The sequence below is a fragment of the Ctenopharyngodon idella genome, chromosome 3, assembly GCF_019924925.1.
Source record: "Ctenopharyngodon idella isolate HZGC_01 chromosome 3, HZGC01, whole genome shotgun sequence".
NCBI lineage: Eukaryota > Metazoa > Chordata > Actinopteri > Cypriniformes > Xenocyprididae > Ctenopharyngodon > Ctenopharyngodon idella.
The window spans coordinates 40,635,897-40,658,257 of NC_067222.1; the positions used below are offsets into that span (position 1 = coordinate 40,635,897).

General features: G+C 39.4%; 2 protein-coding genes across 7 annotated transcripts in view; both read left to right on the forward strand.

Annotated features, from left to right (window-relative positions):
* The window catches only part of LOC127508703 (Fc receptor-like protein 5), a 113,174-nt gene that overhangs the window by 31,649 nt on the left and 59,164 nt on the right, over positions 1 to 22,361 (forward strand). The window lies entirely within an intron of this gene.
* The window catches only part of LOC127508707 (Fc receptor-like protein 5), a 77,480-nt gene continuing 59,048 nt past the window's right edge, over positions 3,930 to 22,361 (forward strand). The window contains exon 1 of the mRNA XM_051886915.1: positions 3,930 to 3,985. Coding sequence (XP_051742875.1) covers positions 3,955 to 3,985 — 31 coding nt within the window. The 5' untranslated portion in view covers positions 3,930 to 3,954. The remainder of the gene's footprint in view (positions 3,986 to 22,361) is intronic.

Here is a 22,361-nt window from a genome sequence, read left to right on the forward strand (position 1 = left end):
GTATGAAGCCATTTGGCAACTCAAAGCTAAAGGAAGTGTGGAAAATGTGTCTTGTGCAGTTTCTGTCCCACCAAGCCTGAACTCCAGGGTTAAAAACATTCATTTGTCACCAATGTGACTCTGATTGAGAATATTTTTGTTAGAGCTACATGTTCTTTACACACGTACACTGGAGTTGAGTGTATATTACACATAAATACTGTTGAGGAAGTTTTTTCTAGTAGAATAATTTAGCAATTAAGTGTTTGATCTATTCAGATGCTACATATATTAAGCATAAATACTTTTAGGGAAGTTTTATTTCAAGTAGAATAGTTTACATACATGCACATCCTGATCAAACAGAAAGTGGATTTGAGTTATGGTCCGTCACAGAGAAAGAGATTGTTTGGGATTGTTCTTTTGGATTGTTTCATTAAACTTGCTTTTGTTCTCCCACTGGCATCTGGACTTATTGCATATGCATCAATATCTTTTCATGTACGCTACAAAAATGATGTCACTGAACGTGCAGTAAAAACAAATATAAACCAAAGAAATAAATTCTACAGTAAATAGGCTATCCTCCTCTGAGATGTATTTTTTCTCAACACTCTAACCGCTGAAAGTGAAATACTTGATGATGATTGGCTAATTGTTTTTTTTACCAAAGGAGGCACAAGTCTCCCGATATGGATTTTCCTCCCCCTCTCATTCTCTATCCCTTCAGACTCGTCTTAGCACAGTTTTCCGAATGGCAGATTCGCATGTTCGGGGAAGAGCAGTGGTGGTTCTGACTTCAGTCATTTTTATGGTATTACAGTGGTGAAATTACAATCAAGAAATACACATCCTGAGACATGAAATTAAATGAATAACTGGAAATTTTATTAACATTAAATCGTCCTTCTCCCATTTTCCACCTCAGAATATTGGGTAGGCTTTGCCTCCCCTGACAAGCCGCCACTGCTTCACACAGCAATGTACGCAAGCACAGCACAGGTCTCAGGATTTTTCTGACAGACATTATCTGTATAATGACTGGATGCTTTACATGTTCAGGCATTGCAGATTTACCAAGATGACCTCCATCTCTGAGCTTTCTATCCTGAAGCACTGGATCCAGTTTAGTAACGCAACTGTTCTGTTTAACAGTTGTGCTTTTCACAACATAGAAATTTCTACTGTGAATCTTTGACTTTGAATGAACTTCATGATCTCATTTTCAGCCCTTGATAAGTCCTGCATTGTTAGAGATTTGCAGTTTTCTGCTGTGGGTTTTGTTTCACAAATCTGAACTTTCGCAAAATTCACTGATCTGAGTGTTCAACCTCACCGTCATTTTGTTGATAGGTCATGATTTGTCTCAGGCCACTTGCTCTCTGGTTCTTTTAGAAAAGGAGGATCATGGATCCAGCTCATGTTTTTCATGAAACTTTCACAAGTAAGTCCCCTGGATACACAATCAGCCGGGTTCATTGAGGCATTGACCCTTATAATGGCAATCCTGTTGGAAACAAAAGTTTTGAAACGAAGACCTTCATTGTCAATATATCTCGAAACAATGGTGCTGTCAGTCCAAAATACAGATTCAAGTAATTCTAGTTCCAGTCCATCTTTCATCATTTCATCTGTTAACAGCAGCAACTGCAGCAGTCAACTCCATACGTGGAGTGATGGTCTGCTTCAACGGCGCTACGCAAGACTTCCCTATCATGAAGGTGCAAGATGAGAGTCAAAATCAGTCAAAATAATCATCAATATTATGTGGTCACATTCGGCTTTACTCACTGAGGGTTTGTTCTTTGTAAAGCTGCCTCAAAAACAGTGTTGTGAAAACTGCTTTGCAAAATTCTGAATTGTCAAATTGGGTTACATTAATATACATAAAAGATGATAAAAGCAATAAAAAGAAAAAAAGAAAAAGAAAAAAAAAGAGTAAATGCTGATATTGTTTGTGTATTTAACAGTCACATGAAGAGGAAGAAACTTCAATCTGATTAATTTGTTGTGACCGTCAGAAAACTTCAGCGTCTTCCTAGAATCTCTCAATATCAGTCACAAGCTCAGGCGGATCATTATTACTGTAAAAGTCACGTTTAGGGAGAGACAACTTCATTTAAATGCAGGAATGAATCCCCTTTATTATTGTTGTGTGTGTTTTTGACATATAGGAGTCACTCATGATTCACAATGTCTAACTTTTGTCAAGTTACGGTTGTTAAAGTCAACATGAACCAACTTTCCCACCCCCCTTAACTTCCATTGATTCCATTCCCATTTGATTTATCAGAAATTGATTGTAAAAAGTAGGTTAAACTTTGGAATAGTTAAGAAAAGTTAAATTTTGATTTCATGTTGACTTTAATAAGAAACATGGATGTTAACCTGTTTAACCCATTTGGTTTTTGCTGTTTTTGACCAAAAAATACTATTGGTTATATGGACCAGACCATCGGTGAGCTTTAGCATCACAAGTACATCCCCGTCCTCTCACAGTTTCATTCCTACAATCCCATGGCAACTTATTTTCTTATTTTAATATTTATGTTTTGCTTTATTCGAAATAAAATGCCTCTCTAAAGCCTAATAACACAGAGACTATCTGTTTATAAAGTTTTGAATATCTTGTCTTACATTACTGTCACGGTATGTGACCACAGATGGAAGGAAGCAGGAGAAGCAGGTTTTGGAGCGGAGTCTGGAGCTGACCCGGGGACTGGAGCGAGCTCATCGGTTGTAGTCGACGTGTGTGCTGCCCACACACATAGAAGTGTTGTGGCCATAATGACCAGCGCTGCACTCTCTGAAGACTCAGAGGTAGTAACAGATTCTGGGACTGGAGCCATCTCTGGGCTCTGGTCAGGGGCTGAAACAGACACTGGAGCGGATTCAGGGGCTGGAGAAGACACTGGAGCAGTTCAGGGACTGGAACCATCTCTGGGTTCCAGGGCATCCCCTCATAATCCACTAAAAGGCCTAAGGGCACAAGTGTGGAGACCTTTACTGAGGGCTCAGGCGTGGCGGCGGCCGTCTTGACCGAGGGCTCTGAAGTGGCGGCCATCTTGCGACGAGGCTTAGGGATGGCGGCCATCTTTATCACTGGACTGAGGACTTGGGGAAGTGCAGGAGGACAGAAATGGATGGATCCATTGGAGGGATATGTGGAGGGAACCGGCTTTGGGTGAGCTGCTGACGCCATGTGTGTCCTCGATGGGACTGGATCAGGAAGATACTTTCTTTCTTTAACTTCTTCAACTTCAAAATTAGAACCATTTAAATAGAGAATAAGATTAACATAATGAACAAGACACACCTGAAACAAGGACACTAATCAAATGAGAAACCATGACAACTATCTAATGATGGGAAAACTAAACAAAGGAGGACATGTGACAAACAGAACATGGTGCAAAAACAGACAGACATGTGACAATTACTGCTATTTATCAGAATATTTCAGTAGCTTTTCAGTATTTATTTATAAATCAAAATTTAATATTTTGATTTTGTCCTGCTTTATGTAATACAGTACAATTCTTTAAGGCTTGTGTGATATTTGCATGTTTCACATTATAACCACATGGACAGACTATCATTTGTAAGCATCCTTATTTTAGAGTAAAAGTCTCCTGATTTGTATTGCTGCAATATTTCATATTTTAACTGGTTATGTTTACTTGTTTAATAAAGAAACAGAGCCTTTTTTTTATATTCTGCAGTGGATGCTTTGTCTTGCAGTGTCACATAAAAGCAGAAGAATCGTGACCCTCTGACTATAATGAAGTTTTAATCTCTCAATTTGGACTTTGCAGCATAAAATTACTGTAATCTACAGTAGTATATAAAATATATAAAATAATATAACTATACAATTTGAAGTAATTCTTGAAAAATGTTTTTGTACAGCCAATGATTTCATTCAATGCTTTAACTCAGTCTGTGTCTTTAACCGTCTGTCATTATTCAGTCAGTATGGAGCTCAGTCAACTTCCTCTTGTGCTCTGTGAGTATTATTTCTTCTGTATGTGTTTCATGTCCATTGCTCTATTATTATGAATAGGATCGAGTGATTTAGTGTTTTTTTTTTTCATGTTATTCTCAGTGTTTCAGATCCAGCTCTAGTTGGTGATATATGAGTGAACGATGACCTTGAAAGAGGAAGTATGCAGTTAGTGCTGTTTGTGAAAGAGAAATGAACTCTGTTGTGTTTGAGTCAGTCTGTTTGTTCAGTCACTCAGTTTTGTTTTTGTAATAGTGTTCCCTTACGGAACAAAAATATATGGGAATATACTGGAAAATATAATGCAATATATTACATAATACATTTCCATATATGGGAAACTAGTGCTTATATTTTTCAATATACTGCAATATATGCATTGACCATGTATGGCTATATATTGATACATATAAAATATTTATAAATGAAGACAAAAATAGCATTACATTCATAAAGTCTTATCCTTTATTGTGTACATACATTGCACATACATGTTCCCATATAAATGTGAATGTATTGTACACACATATATACACACATTCATGGAATGAGTTACAATCAGAAGTTACAACAGACTTCTAGTTCGCAGCATGCTTTGCTTCTGACTGTTAAAGGAGAGTAAATGTTAAAATTAAGTGCTATTTCATGTGTTTTGCTCAATATTGATATAGGGGGAGATCTGTTAGTGTTTAAAGTTGTATTATTTTGGAATTTAAAAGGTTTTCTGGTATGTGTGAGTTTTTGGGGTTACCATTGTGTTGAAGAGTAGAGCCTGAGGTTAGGTTGATGATTGGCTGAGCACCATTACGACTATAATAACTTTGTTTAAAAAGTAACGGCTGTGCACGCTATAGCACAGTGATAGTCTCTTTGGTCGAAGTTTTCGTACATGCAGTTGTGCTTTTGTTAACTAACTTGAAAATACGGAACATTTAAAATGTAAATTATTATAGAATATAAGAAATGTGTTCCATAATATATTGTACCATATATGTGTTTATACTGCATGAGTAAATATATCTGCAATATATTATGCATGCAGTACCATATCTGATCACATATAAATCTATTATGAAGTATATTACTGAATATAAGATTAAATACATTATGATATTAGTAAATATATTATCACATATTTTTCAATATATGAAAAGCGGCAATTCCTTATGTATTATTCAATATATTGTAATATATTTACGCAATATATTTTTCTGTATATTTTCAAATATACTGTTAAATCATGTAATATATTAATCATTCATATATAGGGAAATATATTTTCTTTCCATAAGGGTTTTTTGAATCAGTTCTTTTGGTTTGTTTTGTACAGTTTGCGGTCCATAATGCCTTTAAGTAGATATTCACTAGTTAGTCTTCAGGAGATGTTCACAAGTTAGTCTTCAGGAGATGTTCACTAGTGAGTCTTCAGTAGATATTCACTAGTTAGTCTTCAGTAGATGTTCACTAGTTAGTCTTCAGGAGATGTTCAATAGTGAGTCTTCAGGAGATGTTCAATAGTGAGTCTTCAGTAGATATTCACTAGTTAGTCTTCAGTAGATATTCACTAGTTAGTCTTCAGTAGATATTCACTAGTTAGTCTTCAGTAGATGTTCACTAGTTAGTCTTCAGTAGATATTCACTAGTTAGTCTTCAGTAGATGTTCACTAGTTAGTCTTCATCAATGATGTTCGTCTGTCGATCTTCAGAGAATCTGAACCCACATTTCTGTCTGTGGGACAGACCTTTATACCTGAAACTAATTTACAAACAGAAGACGTCACAGGGACCCATAAGAGAAACACAGCTGGTTCCCTCACGGGAAGAACTTTGAAAATAATTGATTATCTTTACCAGGAACATTTAAAAATACACAATCTTTTAAGAGTGTTTTTTTCTTTTTCTTTTTTTTTTACTTTGTATTTTCAGTGCTGATTTCAAACATCCACTCTGGACACACTGAAGGTGAGTGAATTTGATTCATAAATTTAATCACAAATGGGTGATTCTGTTACAAACCAGGGGCCGGATTCATGAAACACTCTTAAGAATAAAATTATTCTTCACTGCTATTTTCTTCTTGTTTTCTAACTTAAGGAACAAAATAAATAAATAAATAAAAAAAAAAAATAAAAAAATGAGGATATTTTGCATTCCCAAAAACTTTTCTTAAGGTTGTTCTTATTATTTTTCTTAAGATTGTTCTTAAGACAAAACTTTGAAATACAACAATTTGCAACACTTTGGTAACTGATACTGTGTGTCTCTTTGACAGCTGGTGTAGATGTAGGTGGTGTGAAACCCTGCTTTGAGCTCAGGGCTTCTAACCTTAAAGGATGTGGGTTTGAACCTCACCTGGTTTTTGTGGTCCTTTAACTTTTTGCATTGTGCTGAATGAATGTTCATCTTGTTTGTTCCTATAATTGCTGTCAGCAGCTCTATTACATTGTCTGTGAAATAAAAATGCACTAATTATTTACCAGTGAGAGAATGAGATCTGCTGAAAAACTTTCACATCTCATGCTTCACTGACTTTATATTGACAGATCCTCGCAAACCGACTCTGACTGTTGAGCCACAGAGTTCAGTGTTCACTGGAGACTCAGTCACTGTCAGATGTGACATATATGATGAAGGAGTCACTAGCTGGAGGTACAGCTGGTATAAAGGAAGTTCATTTAGTTTTTTCAGTGAACTACAGGAACACACATTCAGGTCTGTTTCTAAATCTGATGCTGGTAAATACTCCTGTTATGGAGCAGCGATTGAAGGATCACGACGCAGCTCGCACTTCAGTAATGAAGTTACACTGACAGTATCAGGTGAGTTTGATCATCTCTTCATAAACACACACAAGTTTAACATGTTATTAATGAGTGATTTGTCAATTTCAGATCCCAGAGCAGTTTTAAGTGTTTCTCCTCAGAAGTGGTTGACTGAAGGAGATCCAGTGACTCTGATCTGTGAGGTTAACGGCTCCTCTACAGGCTGGACATTCAGCTGGTTCACTCAAACTGAAACTGGCTCATCAGGTCAGTTATAATGTGCTTCAGGTTGTATCATCTGAATTAACTGATTTTATTCAAGTGTGAAATATTATTTTTTCTCAAAAGCCCTGGAGATGTTAAAACTCTCACATAAACTACCAGTCACAAGTTTTTGAAAGGTAAAATTATGTTTTTAAAAGAAGTCTATTCTGCTCACCAAGGCTCCATTTATTTGATACAAAATACAGCGAAAAACAGTAATATTGTGAAATATTTTTACAATTTAAAATAACTGTTTTCTATTTGAATATATTTTAAAATGCAATTTATTTCTGTTTTGGGAAAGCTGAAATTTTCAGCATCATTACTCCAGTAATTCTCAAGTACTCAAGAAACATTTATGATTATTATCAATTGCTGTGTACTATTTTTTTCAGGATTATTTGATGAAAAGAAAGTTCAAAAGAACAGCATTTATCTGAAATAGAAAGCTTATGTAACATTATCACCAACGTTCAAAAGTTTGGGGTCACTAAGAGTTCTTGTTTGTTTGTTAGTTTTTTTAAAAGAAATTAATACTTTTATTCAGCAAGGATGCATTAAATTGATCAAAAGTGACAGTATAGACATTTATAATGTTGCAAAAGCTTTATATTTCAGATAAATGCTGTTCTTTTGAACTTTCTATTCATCAAATAATCCTGAAAAAAAATTGTACACATCTGTCTTCAACATTGATAATAATAATAATAAGAAGAAATCGGCATATTAGAATAATTTCTGAAGGATAAAATAAAATTCAAAAACTTTTGACTGGTAGCGTACATACAATGCGTTATCTGGCAGACTTTTTCTGACAAATAAATATGAATAACTCGGTCCATGTAACAGAGAATTAGTAAACACTGTTCATTTATATATACTACCAACACTATAACAACACAAAGCAGGTTAAAATCAGTAAAGTTCCACTTTAAGGTGAAATCTACACATTCTCTTATTTTACAGACCTCAGTGATCACTATGAGCTCCTCTCAGACAGCAGCAGAGGATCTGGAGGAAAATACACTGTCAGTTCTGCTGCTCTAAACCACACAGGAGTTTATGTATGTAGAGCAGAGAGAGGAAAAGCAGCCTATAAAACACCATACAGCAACAAACAACCACTGTGGGTCACTGGTGAGTTCATGCAGAACTTAAACGATTGGTTTGTCTTTAATAAAGGAAAATCTTTTGCTCAAATCTGAAAAATTTTATCTGTAATTGTGTTGTCAGGTGTTTCTCCTCCAGTCTCTCTGATCATCAGTCCCAGCAGAACTCAGCACTTCACATCTAGTCTCTCTCTCTCTGAGCTGTGAGAACAAGAGTAACTCTGATGGATGGACAGTCAGAAGATACACAGACAGTCGGGGGCTGGAAGATTGTTCATCATCAGTGTTTGGATCACAAACAGATCTACATGTAAAATCAGCTCCACTGCTGCTCTAAACCACACAGGAGTTTATGTGTGTAGAGCAGAGAGAGAAAAAACAGCCTATAAAACACCATACAGCAACACACAACCACTGTGGGTCACTGGTGAGTTCATGCAGAACTCAGAAGATACACAGACAGTGGGGGGCTGGAAAAATTGTTCATCATCAGTGTTTGGATCACAAACAGGATCTACATGTAAAATCAGCTCCACTGTCCTATCAGACACTGGCAGTGTACTGGTGTCAGTCTGAATCTGGAGAAAAATATCATCCTGTTAATATCACTGTACTTTGTGAGTCTTTATTTCTGTATTTATTCATTTCACTGACAGTTTACAATCAATGCATGAAGCAGGCTGATTTAACAAGAGCAGGAAGCATCAATGGGCAAAAAGCAAGCAAGCAAACAAAACAACAAAAAACTTACTGCACAAGTTGTAATAAAAATCTAGTCTTGTCAGGAAATATAGAAATCTATTTTTTGTTACCATATTGATCATATAATCTTAATCTTTATGCAATCAGCACATGTTTTCTGTGTTTCTGTAGCTGGTGTGGTTCTGGAGAGTCCTGTTCATCCTGTGACTGAAAGAGATAATCTGACTCTACACTGTTTATATCAAAATAAAACCCTATCAAACCTCAGAGCTGATTTCTATAAAGATGGATCATTCATAAAAGCAATAAATGCTGAGAAAAAAAAAAAAAAAAAAAACATTCCCATGAGTAAATGATTGTTATTGTGTGTATTTAACAGTTACATCTGTTGAAGAGGAAGAAACGTCTCAGGTTAGAGAGGGAACGAGACACTGTGTCCCAAAGGGGGCGCTATGGGAACACCCTCAGCGTGAATGCGTCTGATGCACGTATGTCAACTAGTCCAATGGCGAGAGTAAACGTCACCGGCGGGTAACGTCATGACCAGGAAAGGATAAATACACATCTGGAAAGACCGGCTTCAGCTTAAATTGACGAAGCAAATCGATCACCGGGAAGCAGGGAGTTCCTTTACCCTGATTAGGGTAAAGGAACACTTTGACCATCCCTGGTGCAAACTCAAGGCACGTAGGGGATACAGATAGGGCTTGAAGGTCTCCTACTCTTTTTAGGGAAGAAATGGCAAGGAGGAAAACAGTTTTCAACGTCAGAAACTTTTCTGAGACAGAATCAAGCGGCTAAAATGGAGCTGCAGATAAGCCTTCCAACACAATGGCCAAATCCCAAGCAGGAACCCTAGTGCATGTTGCAGGCCTCAGCCTCAGAGTGCCACGAAGGAAACGATACCTCTAAAGGTTATTCTCCACAATTGTACCATCCACAGGGACATGGTATGCAGAAATAGCTGATACGTAGACCTTTAGGGTGGACGAGGATAGCCCTAGTCTAGTAAGAACTCTAGTAAGAACTAGTACTGTACCAATTGGGCAGTTAACTGGATCTAGCTGTCGCACATCACACCAAGAAGTTTCCACTTCAGGGCCTATAGTTTCCCTGTGGCTGGAGTTCTGGAGTGAAGTATGGTCTCCACAACCTCGGTTGAGAGGCCAGATACTATGTGTTGGGCCCCTGAGGGGGCCAAACCCACAGGTTCAACACTTCAGGTCCAAGAACCATATCCGACTTGGCCAGTAAGGCGCTACTAGCAGTAGACTTATCCCTTCCCGGCAAATTTTGTCCAGAACTCCTGGGAGCAGAACAATTGGGGGAAAAACGTGCAGACATAGCCTCGGCCTTGTCTGTACCATGGCATCCAGTCCAAGAGGAGCTGGATGCGTGAGGGCGTCGTATCCTGAGACGTAAGCTTGCTGGAAACCGCTGCGCCCTAAAGCACCAAGGGTGCCAGGGTTGGCAGAACGGCCCCCTAAGGACAATGAAGTGGGGCGGGCACTGTATACTGAGGTGTACACCTGCTCTATCCCGTGTGGGGCTGCCCTTAGATTTCTTTCAGAGGGTGCGAGCCTGACGCAATGTCATGTGAGCGCTGAATCAGCAGCTTGCTGGAAACCGCTGCACCCCAAAGCACTGAGGGTGATGGTCCCCTGAGGGCAACGCCCAGGAAGTTTCCCCCCAGGAAACTTATTGTCCTATCGTAAAATGTATGTTTGCTTTATTTAAAATAAAATGCCTTTCTTAAGCCTGAAAACACAGTGTCTGTCTGTTTATAATAAGTTATAATATTATATGTACAATCAGATTATGCAGCTTGGTTATGAGTTTTAAGAAAAATTTTGGGCCCTATTGTAATGATTTAAGCACATGGTCTAAGGCTGCACTTAGGGCGTGTCCGAATTCACTTTTGCTAGTTTAATGATGGTAAAAATGTTCCATTTGTTTGTTTGTGAAATGACAGGTTTGCGTGACGTTGTTCCAGAGAGGCGTGTTACGGGCGGGTTTCAGTGAAGCACTGCGGAGCTTCTGGCCCGACGGTGGAAATGCAGCGTGATTTTAGGCTCGATGTTACAAGTCCGGGGCTATTAGCCTAGCCTGGCCCGATGAAAGCCCTGGCTCGCACTGACCTGACAATGGAAAAGCGGCTACTGTGTGCTTCCAATTGCCAACGCGCACACCCCTTCCTCTTGCACCTGTGCTACAATTATACTACCGTGTCACAGCACCACCCAATGGACAGATGTATAGCTGCACCAAAATGGCTTCTACAGTATCACTGTGCTCCCTGCTCTGTCCAGGCATGGCTGCTTGAATGCGCGGGGAGTTTATTCCAGAACATTTCCATACCGCCAACCTTATATTGCTATCGCTTTCACTATTGCTTATTACTATCGGTTAAACTGTTTTATATCTAATGTTCTTTGTTATCATTAATTAATCTTTGACGATAGTGGTCTGACAGAACTTTTATTTTTAATATTTGGCATGTTTATGTGCTGCTGCACATCCCTGTGTGTGTAATAAGCAGAGTGTACGGGCGTTGTGCACCCCCCTATAGGTGCATATTACTAACGCACTCTTTAAATAAAAATAAATAAATAAATAAATAAAAAATATTGCGCCATCGACTTTAGACCAGCTTTCAGTTGGTCAATGGCACAGTCTATTTCAGTTGCCTCAAAATAGCAACGTGCCAACAATGCACCGGAACACACCTCGTTTTCAGACCCATGGGCGCACAAATGGGCGCAAATGCATTTGCTATTTAAACAATGTGGCGCAGGACGTGAAAATGATAACTGCATGGGGCTGAAACTAGCACAAAACACTTGCGTCGCGCCTGGTTATGGTGTTGTGTCTGTGTTCGTCTTTTTTGTGTTTGCAGGGTGTAGCTTTATTGCTGTAGCTAATAAAAAGTAATCTGGCATAACTGTCCTTATTTTCCAAGTGGGTTAGAATTTTGTGAATGGTAAATGAAATAACATCCTCTGTGGATCTACTTGATCCTGTAATATTTGGCATGTTTATGTGAGAAAATGAAGACAAACTTTGCACTGTTAATTTGACTCTTTTGTGGTCGCTGCATGGCTTGAAGTGAATGGAGGCCTACCAGCCCGGCTTGGTTCTCACATAACGCAATCCGTAGTATCCGCAGGAACAAAGAGAAGAACCAGAAGAACTAAAATCAGATCTGCTCAGAGCTATTTAACTTCTCCAGACAGTCAACACCTTCAAATCTTGGCTTGACCAATGAGAAAGGTGCAGTTCTCTGGCAGGGGATTTCCTTTGTTTGAAAGTGAATTAACTTGCATGGGGGAGTTCACTAGAAAGTTTGTGTCCATTTATACTCTGATAAATATAACAAACATACAATGCATTCTATGGTATTGTGATGTCCACCAAAATGTGAGTCATTAAACAAGGAGTAATTTGATATTAAACATCACCTAGATAAAATACATTATCTAGTAGTTCCAATGTTCAGGCATGCATAACACTATACAACATACGAAAGAACAATATACAAATAGTAATAATACACAAGATGTACTGGGTGTATTTCAGTGGTGAAATTACAATCAAGAAATACACATCCTGAGACATGGAATTAAATGAATAACTGGAAATTTTATTAACATTAAATCGTGCTTCTCCCATTTTCCACCTCAGAATATTGGATAGGCTTTGCCTCCCTTGCCTCCCTAGCACAGCACAGGTCTCAGGATTTTTCTGACAGACATTATCTGTCTTTCCCACACTCCGCCGAAATGAGATCCAAAAGGTGGGTTGAATATACACTGTATTCATTTCTGCATGAGATTGCTTTCAATATTTGATTGATTCTGCTGTTGAAGGCTGTGAGCAGTTCAGTCTCAGTGTTACATGTCCACTGTTGTATTCCTTAGTTTGACCTAGTTTCTGTCTGTCAGTCTGTTAATCATGTAATTAGTTTCCACCTGTGTTCATTATCTCCCTCATTAGTTCCTTTGTTTGAGACTTGTATTTATTCCCTGTGTTCTCCTTTAGTCCTGGTCTGTTCTCGTTGATGTTTAGTTGTGTATAGTGAGTTCCTGCCTGTTTCTGTTAAATATTACTCCTCGTATTCTCCTTCGTCCTTGTGCCTTCATATACACACGTTACGTAACACTCAGCACCTGTGAAATTAGTACTGTTGTCACTTTGTATGATTGACACCTGAACTTTCATGCACACAAAGCGTCAGATGGTATTTAAACATGAGTCTGTGTCCAGTGTATGTGCAACTTCAATATGCACAGCTCTTGTTGTCAGGCAGGTAAACAATACACCATATCTTTTAACATTACTTCTACCTTGTCTGACTTCAGTCTAAAATAGTAAATGGTGGTTGTTCTGGTATTATTCTGTCATGCAGCAGTTCTGACGTCTTCTGCTCTACAGCCTTTGCTCTGCTTTTTCTACATGTCACACATCTGGAGAGAAACTTCCTCAACACGGAGTTTGCAGAAGGAAGCCAAAATTTTTGTCGCAACTTTGAAAGCATATAGTTCCTTCCACATTGTAAAATCCTCTCATGAATGTCTCTTAAGATTAAAGTTGTGACTTGTTGGTGACTGGATGTTTTACATGTTCAGGCATTGCAGATTTCCCAGGTGAAAAAAAGTATACTTGAGTGCATTAAAAAAATACTTAAATACAAGCAAGTACATTTGTAGTACATTCTTTATTTTGGTGCTAAATAAAAGTGTCAACGTTATACACTATAAATACACTAATTCAAAGTATATTTGTACTTCAGTAGTACTTCACTGCACTTGGAAAAGTATACTAAATACCACTACTACTTAAATTGTTTTTTAGCGCATTGAAATAAAGTATACTACCGCAAAAATATACAGAGGAGTTTTATTAGTGTATTTCTTAAAAGTGTGCTTTCAATGCTTTAAAATTAGTTCAATCTTAGTAGACTTTTATATAGTAATCCTATGTTTAAATGACATTGATTTCCTTACAAATATATTACTAATGTACTAGTTATAAACACATTTTCACAACTGTGGTACTTAACTATACTTATACATATTTAATATAAATGCACTAATTAGCACTAACACTTCAAATGATTTTAAGTGTAGTCAGAAAAAGTAAACCAAATATACAGTGTTTTATAAGTGCATTACTTAAAAGTGTGCTATGAATGCTTTACATAAAATTTTACTGGGTTTTTATGTATACTATCACTAAGTTCTATTTTAATGGATTTTCATGAAAAATACAGTAAAAATGAATTAATTACAAGAAAAATTACAGGTGAAAAAGACGTAGGCCTAGTATTAAATGTATTAAAAATATACTTGAAATGCAAGTTGTTAATAATACATTTGTATTCCCAATATGCTTATTAGAAGTGCATTAAAAATATTTTGAATTGCATTTCAATATATTTCTAAAAAGTAAACTAGAAGTACTTTGGTAAAAAATATATGCTTAGTTACACTTTTAAAAAATATGCTAAACACAAGCATAGTTTTAATATATTTCAAAAAAAGTATTCTAGAAGTATGTTGGTAATAAATATATGCTTAGTTACACTTTTAACATATATTCTGAAAACAAGCACACTTTTAATATATTTCCAAACAGTATACTAGAAGTGTTCTGGTAATAAATATATACTTAGTTACATTTTTAAAGAATATGCTAAATACAAGCATACTTTTAATAAATTTCTAAACAGTTTACTAGAAGTACATTGGTAATAAATATATGCTTTGATACACTTTTAAAAAATATACTAAACACAAGTATACTTTTAGTGAAGTTAGTGTATTTACAGAAAACATATAGTTATGTTACTCTTACTTAAAGTATTTCTTATATGTACTTTAAGAAAATAGCAAAAAGATTCAGCTTTAAGTGGGTTTAAATGTACTTAATAACCATGTGTAGGCCTACTGCAATATAGCCTATTTTAAATATTTATATATTTAGAATTTTAATATTTTCAAAATAAAGATATTTTGAAAAACATTTTAACATTTACAATATACCAACTTAATGTATTATAAACATTTGTCAACTATTAAGCATTGCCATAAGCATATTTAAAATTAATATGTTGTTCAGTTTTACTTATTTGTACTTGTAAAAGGTTATGCTACTTAAAAGGCTGTTGTCCATTACATGATATGTTAATTGTAATAGAGTACTACTGGAATTCCCACAAGGATTTCAACATCATATTATTTGAAATACATCATAAATCAATTTCCAAAGACGTTTAAAAAATACCTATATATTTGCTTGTGTTTAAATTTAATCCACACGTGTAACACACGTGACGAAACCTGATTGGTTCCAAGGTCGTTGAACAGCTCTGATTGGTTCTTATGATAATGAGCTGCAGCCACTCACCTGAGAGAAGCTGTTTACCAGATAAGCTGTGCAAATTCAATTCAATTCAATTCACATTTATTTGTATAGCGCTTTTCACAATACATATCATTTCAAAGCAGCTTTACAGAGAATGCATGTCAACATTACAATTTGGAGAATGCAGTTAGCTAATAATGTAATAATTTAGGCAATTAATTTACAATCACTGTTAGCAATTTAATTGAAGGTAGAAGCAAAGATCTCCTGGAAAAATGAATTACATATTAACAATAATTAGGATATATAGAAATTTGCGAATGTGCGTGTTGATCCAGATGTTGCATCTTCTGAAGTCCTCGCAGGAGTTGGTGCTGTCTCTTCAAAAGTGTTGGTCAACTGTAGTCTAATGTAGTTGTAGTCAACTGTAGCTTCAAATGTAGTCTATGTGCCTTGAATGTTAATAGAAGATTAAATTTAAATTGTTACATTATATAGAGTGATCGTGTCACTTTATAACACTTGGAAGAGACCACGCGATTCATATGCATTACTTTTTTTTTTATTGCAATGACTTTTTGAAACGTGAACAGTTTTGGTGAATCGTCTTTCATCGGAGGGATACGATACATTAAAATATCTCAGTTTTTCTTTCGTGTGGCTTTTGGAACCCCGTTATTTTGTGACTCCAGGTAAGATTTGTAGCCTATTTAATTAACGTTACTTGTCTGTGCCAGTTGTATTTTTGATACAAAGTGTAACACCGCGTCTTTTTCAATGCAGCTACATTCAATTTGACCAATCAGACGCGACCAGATGAAGATGCTGCCCGCAGAAGTTACTGGTAAGTTTTTAGTTGCTGTTTGCATAAAGAAAATGTATGCTGTTTGCATAAATTAAAAAATAAAAAACTGAAATCTTAGTGCAGAGACAAGCGAAGAAGAGTGTGTTTTAATGTCGTATCACCTCTGTTATAGAGATTTTTTTGAATCAGGCCTAATAGAGGGTGATTCTGTCAATCTTGGAAGGAAAATATTAGCAATGTTCCCATTCCACACTGTAAAACATCAAAAATTGAGAACTTAAAAGTTTAAGGCAACAAACTTCAGCACATATTTGAGTTTTCTTAACTTGTTTTTGTAGGAAATTGGAGTTTTCTCAACTTATTGTTGTATAAACTGAATATAACTAGTTGAGAAAACACAAAAATATGCTGAAGTTTGTTGCCTTAAACTTTTAAGTTCCCTTTCATGGGAACTGTCGACGCTATGTCATATGACGTTATGGGAACCTTCTGCGTGATTGCGTCGTGAAGCACTCTTGTATCTAACCAATGATGAGACGAGACGTCAGAGGCGGGTGACGTCACGGACCAGGAAACTATAAAGCATACCCAGAACAAAGAACGCTAGCTTCTGTTGTCTTCAGCAAGCGCTCTGTGTTATCGTGTGTCTTATTTGGTGTTGTTTGTCTTATTACATAAACAAGTCACAATCTCTTCGTCTGAGGACAAGAGTATCTCACACCAGTCCATATATTTATATATAAAAAAGACACGTATTATGTAACTCACTCTCAGAACACTGTGTTCCTGTGTTCCCCGCGGATTGGGTCCCGCTTCTGCTGAGGCAGAGCGGAGGCTCCATTCATGGGGTTCACAATTGGATCTGACAGAGGGATTAGAGACGGGCGCCGCCCTTTCTCTGCCCTTACCTGCCAGGTTCAGTGCCGTCTCCCAGGTGGAAGCACGCTCTGCGGTTTCTTCCACCTGATTGAGGCACCGGTATTTCACATGTCCAGCTCTGAGGAGGTGGATATTGTGATATCGATCTGAGGACTCGCCACCTCACACACATATCGTGTTTCAAAAATCACACGTTTATAACAAATCAATAGTGGACAGCAGCTTGAATCGCGTTTCCCCCTGTGCTACATTATAAAGCGAGTTGGGATACACGCGGTTTATGTGTTGTTTGCTGGGAGTGGAGCATGCACGTCAGCTCACAACTGACAGTGAGCAGTGTTCATTCATAAAAATGTCCCGAAGAGAAGCATGCACTAGCGGGAGTTTTTTAGCTCCACTCCTGTTGGCTTTATTCTCGAGGGAATAAAAGTCTAACGCAAGGCTCGGATCTCGCGCTTGCCGAGGCACCCTGCCACCTCGTGTGCTTCAGGGCGCAGTGGTTTCCAGTGTTCCTCCAAGAAAGAGGAGGTTTGTAGAGCGGTCAGTTCAGATGTTCCCTGCCGGCTCGCCGTTTCAGGGCACTGGTCTGACCGTTCATCCAAAGAAAGTGTCACCACCCATGCTCCCCCGCAGAAAGCTTGGGGACAGGGACAGGCGACACAGCTGAAGTCTTTGTGGGGTAACACAGATCTGCGGACTGTAATTATCACCAAGAAGGCTTCGAAGAGGTCCTGATGCCAGTGGCGAGGGACATTGGAGGGCAGCCCCCTCCAGAGAGGGTCGGGTATTAAAATATTTGGTACCTATCCCTCTTTGGCGCCCTCAGGGGGCCGTTCTGCTAACCCTGCCACCCAGTGTGCTTCAGGGCGCAGCGGTCTCCACTGACCCGGTCATCACTTGATTCGGCTGTTCCTTGCCGGTTCAGGGCGCCGAGTTAAGTGCTCAAAAAAACACCAGAGGCCAGTCTCGAGAGACTGGTTCCCTTAGTAAATTTTCTGGCAGAATGGAAACTTCTCCCAAATATTTCAAAATGGGTGCTGTTCACAATAGAAAAGGGTTACAAATTCGGGTCTCGCCCACCCCAGTTTATTGGGGTCCTTCCCACAGTGGTGGCCCCCGAGCAGTCTCTGGTAATGGAACAGGAGGTTATGACGCTCTTGCAAAAAGGAGCTATAGAAGGGGTTCTCCTCCCAGCAAGCTGTCAGGGTTTTACAACCAGTGCTTCATTGTTCCAAAGAAGGATGGAGGGTTATCCCACAGATCAGGTCCGAGGACTGGTTTGTTGCGATAGACCTGAAAGATGCTTACTTTCATGTATCCATCCATCCTCAACACAGGAAGTTCCTCAGGTTTGCTTTCGGGGGCAAAGCTTACCTGTACAGGGTTCTTCCCTTCGCCCTTATCACCCCGCACATTTACGAAGTGCGTGGATGCAGCTCTGGCTCCACTGAGACTCCAGGGCATCCGCGTACTGAACTATATCGACGACTGGTTGATTATAGCTCAAACAGAACATCTGGCAGTTCAACATCGAGATGTTGTTCTGTCACACATGAAGAGGCTTGTGCTGAGGCTCAATGCCAAGAAAAGTGTGCTGGTTCCGGCTCAAATTACCAACTACTTAGGGGTAGTTTGGGACTCCACCACGATGCAGGCACATCTGTCTCCTGCTCGTGTGAGTTCCATTCTTAATGCCGTGAATGGGGTGAAACTAGGCCAGTCACTCACTGTTAAACAGTTTCAAAGACTGTTGGGTCTCATGGCAGCTGCGTCCAACGGGATACCTTTTGGCCTGCTGCACATGAGACCCTTGCAGTGGTGGCTCAGGACCAAGGGGTTTTCTCCGAGGGGAAATCCTTTTTGCATGATCAAAGTCACGCGGCGATGCCTTCGTGCTCTGGTCGTGTGGAAAAAGCCTTGGTTCCTGTCCCAAGTACCTGTGTTGGTGGTTCCTTGTTGTCGCGTAATGCTTACGACGGATGCTTCCCTCACGGGCTGGGGTGATGAGTGGTCGCTCAGCTCAGGGTCTCTGGGAGGACCATCAGAGTTCCTGGCACATAAATCGGCTGGAAATGATGGCGGTATTTCTTGCAGTAAAATACTTCCTCCCAGACCTGAGGGCCCATCACATGTTGGTCCGCACGGACAACATGTCGTTGGTCTCATATCAACCATCAGGGGGGTCTGCGGTCTCGCAAACTATGCAATTGGCCCGTTGGATCCTCCTGTGGGCCCATGGGAAGCTCCTCTCACTGAGAGCAGCTTACATCCCAGAGCATCAAACGTGGGAGCAGACGCCCTGTCGAGGCAGGGGCCGAGGCCCAGGGAATGGAGACTCCACCCTGAGGTGGTGGAGCTCACTTTGGAAAACTTTGGTCGAGCGGAAGTTGACCTATTTGCTTCAGGGGAATCAACCCAGTGTCCACTGTGGTTCTCCCTATCTCATCCAGCACCACTGGGTCTGGATGCCATGGTATAGACGTGGCCGAGGCTGCATCTGTATGCATTTCCCCGTTCGCTCTGCTCCCGGGAGTTCTGGAGAAAGTACGCCAGGAAGGGGTCAGTCTAATATTGATAGCCCCGTACTGGCCAACCAAAATATGGTTCTCAGACCTAGTGTCACTTCTAGATGGCTCTCTGATGGAGCTTCCTCTCAGGCAGGACCTCCTGTCTCAAGCGGGCGGCATGATAATTCATCCACGCCCAGAACTACGGAGACTGTGGGCCTGGCCTCTGAGGGGGCTAGGATCATAGATGCTGGTCTCCCAACTGAGGTTGTGGAGACCATACTCCACTCCAGAGCTCCCTCCACGAGGAAGTTGTATGCGTATAAATGAAAAATGTTCTCTACTTGGTGTAGACAAAGCAATGTGGACCCTGTCCACTCTTCTGTTAGCCTTGTGCTTCAATTTCTCCAAGACAAGTTCTCGGATGTTTTTATCCCCTTCAACCTTGAAGGTTTATGTTGCGACCATTTCGGCCATGCTCCTCTGGGGGATTCCTCGGTAGGTCGAGACCCCCCCCTTTTTTATACGCTTCCTCCGTGGTACTCTGAGGCTGAGGCCTTCAGTACGTACAAGGACTCCGGCCTGGGACTTGGCCGTGGTATTAGAAGGGTTAGCTGAGGCTCCCTTCGAACCACTAGAGGAAGTTTCAGAGAAACTCCTCACCCTTGTATTCCTATAAATGGAATTTATTTTCTACTTGGTGTAGACGAAATAATACAGACCCTGTCCACTCTTCTATAAGCTTCGTGCTAAGATTCCTCCAAAAAAAATTCTCGGAGGGCCTATCTCCTTCAACCTTAAAGGTCTATGTTGCGGCTATCTCGGCCTATCATGCTCCTCTTGAGGGGGATTCCTCGGTAGGACGAGACCCCCTCGTCACATGCTTCCTCCGTGGTACACTGAGGTTGAGGCCTCCAGTGCGCACAAGGCCGGCCTGGGACTTGGCCGTGGTATTGCAAGGGTTAGCCGAGGCTCCCTTCGAACCATTAGAGGAGGTTCCAGAAAAGTTCCTCACTCTAAAAACTATCTACTTACTTGCTATCACTTCCCTGAAAAGGATAGGAGACTTACAAGCACTTTCAGTTGCTCCATCTTACCTGGAATTTGCCCCAGGAATGGTGAAGGCATTCCTTCATGCTAGACCTGGCTATGTGCCGAAGGTCCCCACCAATGTCCCAGGTCCTATTGTGCTCCAGGCCTTCTATCCTCCTCCCTTCGAGACTTCGGATCAGGAGAAACTCAATCTGCTCTGCCCAGTGAGGGCTTTAGATGCATATGTCCACAGAGCTGCCCTGTGGCGTAAAAAAGATCAATTGTTTGTGTGTTACGGGTCTCCTAAGAAAGGAGGCCTAGCATCTAAGCAGAGAATGAGCAAGTGGGTGGTCGAGGCTATCTCACTTGCTTATGAGGCGGCCGGACAGCCATCTCCATTAGCTGTCCGTGTCCACTACTAGGGGTATGGCGGCCTCAAAGGCCTTAATGTCAGGAGTATCCATTAATGACACATGTGATTCAGCTGGATGGTCATCCCAGCACACATTTATTAGGTTTTATAACCTGGATATAGGCTCCACTCTGGGGTCGTCAGTTCTGTCTACAAGATAACAGACAGGTACTTGGTTCTACGGCGTAGTTGGGACAGTGTTCCCATAACGTCATATGACGTAGCGTCGACAGTTCCCATGAAAGGGAAAGTCTCGGGTTACTTGTGTAACCCTGGTTCCCTGAATAGGGAACGAGACGCTACGTCGCGTTGCCGTATCCCTGGCATACCTGTGAGCATCTTGCTTCAGCCGTAATCCAGAAGCTAGTGTTCTTTGTTCTGGGTATGCTTTATAGTTTCCTGGTCCGTGACGTCACCCGCCTCTGACGTCTCGTGTCATCATTGGTTAGATACAAGAGTGCTTCACGACGCAATCACGCAGAAGGTTCCCATAACGTCATATGACGTAGCGTCTCGTTCCCTATTCAGGGAACCAGGGTTACACAAGTAACCCGAGACGGTTTCTCAACTTTTTTTTTTTTTTTTTTTTTTTTATAGTGCAGGTGTATAATTTGTGCTTCCTTTGAGTCATTCATGTAAAAGTTTTTTTATTTTTTTAATTGTTTCTGTTTTGGTAAAGCTGCAGGGTATTTGTCGTAGTTGCCTTGGCATACAATATTTTGCAAACTTCTAATTTCTTTAAATCTTTGCAACAGAGGTGTAGAGAGTGCATGTTAGCATAACCACAAAATACACAATCATGGGAATTACCCTAGGTTCAAATAAACCACAATTATCAATATGCAACATACCCTGTAATACTCACAGGTTGCTTTATTGCTTCAAATATCAATATCAGTGACTCTGTGATTGAACTCTGCTCACTGTAAATTATGTTCAGTGTAACTCAGAGTGCTGCATAGTGACGACAGACAGGAGGATAAAAATGGACACTGATATGTCAAGCTTGAGGATATAGTCAAAAGGTTAACTGAGAAGTCAACAAAATTCTAATGAATATCAATGCAAATTATAAAACACTGTATATTCAATCATGGATGCAAAAATGTTATTCATTTGTTAATTTTATACAAATTATTTTTCCCTTCCACAGATCCTGTGATAAAGCACTATTCACTTCTGTAGTTTGTTTTTCAGTGACTTTTTCAGAAAATTGCATTGTAATTCTTATTCATTGATGTAAAATTCTGTACTTTTCAGTAATATAACTGAAATGTTTTTTTTATTATTATTATTATTTATTTATTTAAATGTATTTTGGTCAAAAGATTAAATGCTGCTGTACTTTTTTAATGTACTGTAAGAATATTTGTAATGGTGTACACAATATGTAGTGCATCAAAGTTTTTAGATTTCAAAGTGTATGTATGTGTGTGTATATATAGATAAAAACAGCTTTATAATAAACCAAGTAGTGTTATGCTAATGCATTTGTAATGACCTGAAATTGTATTGGAAATGGACATAAAGCACATTAAAACAAT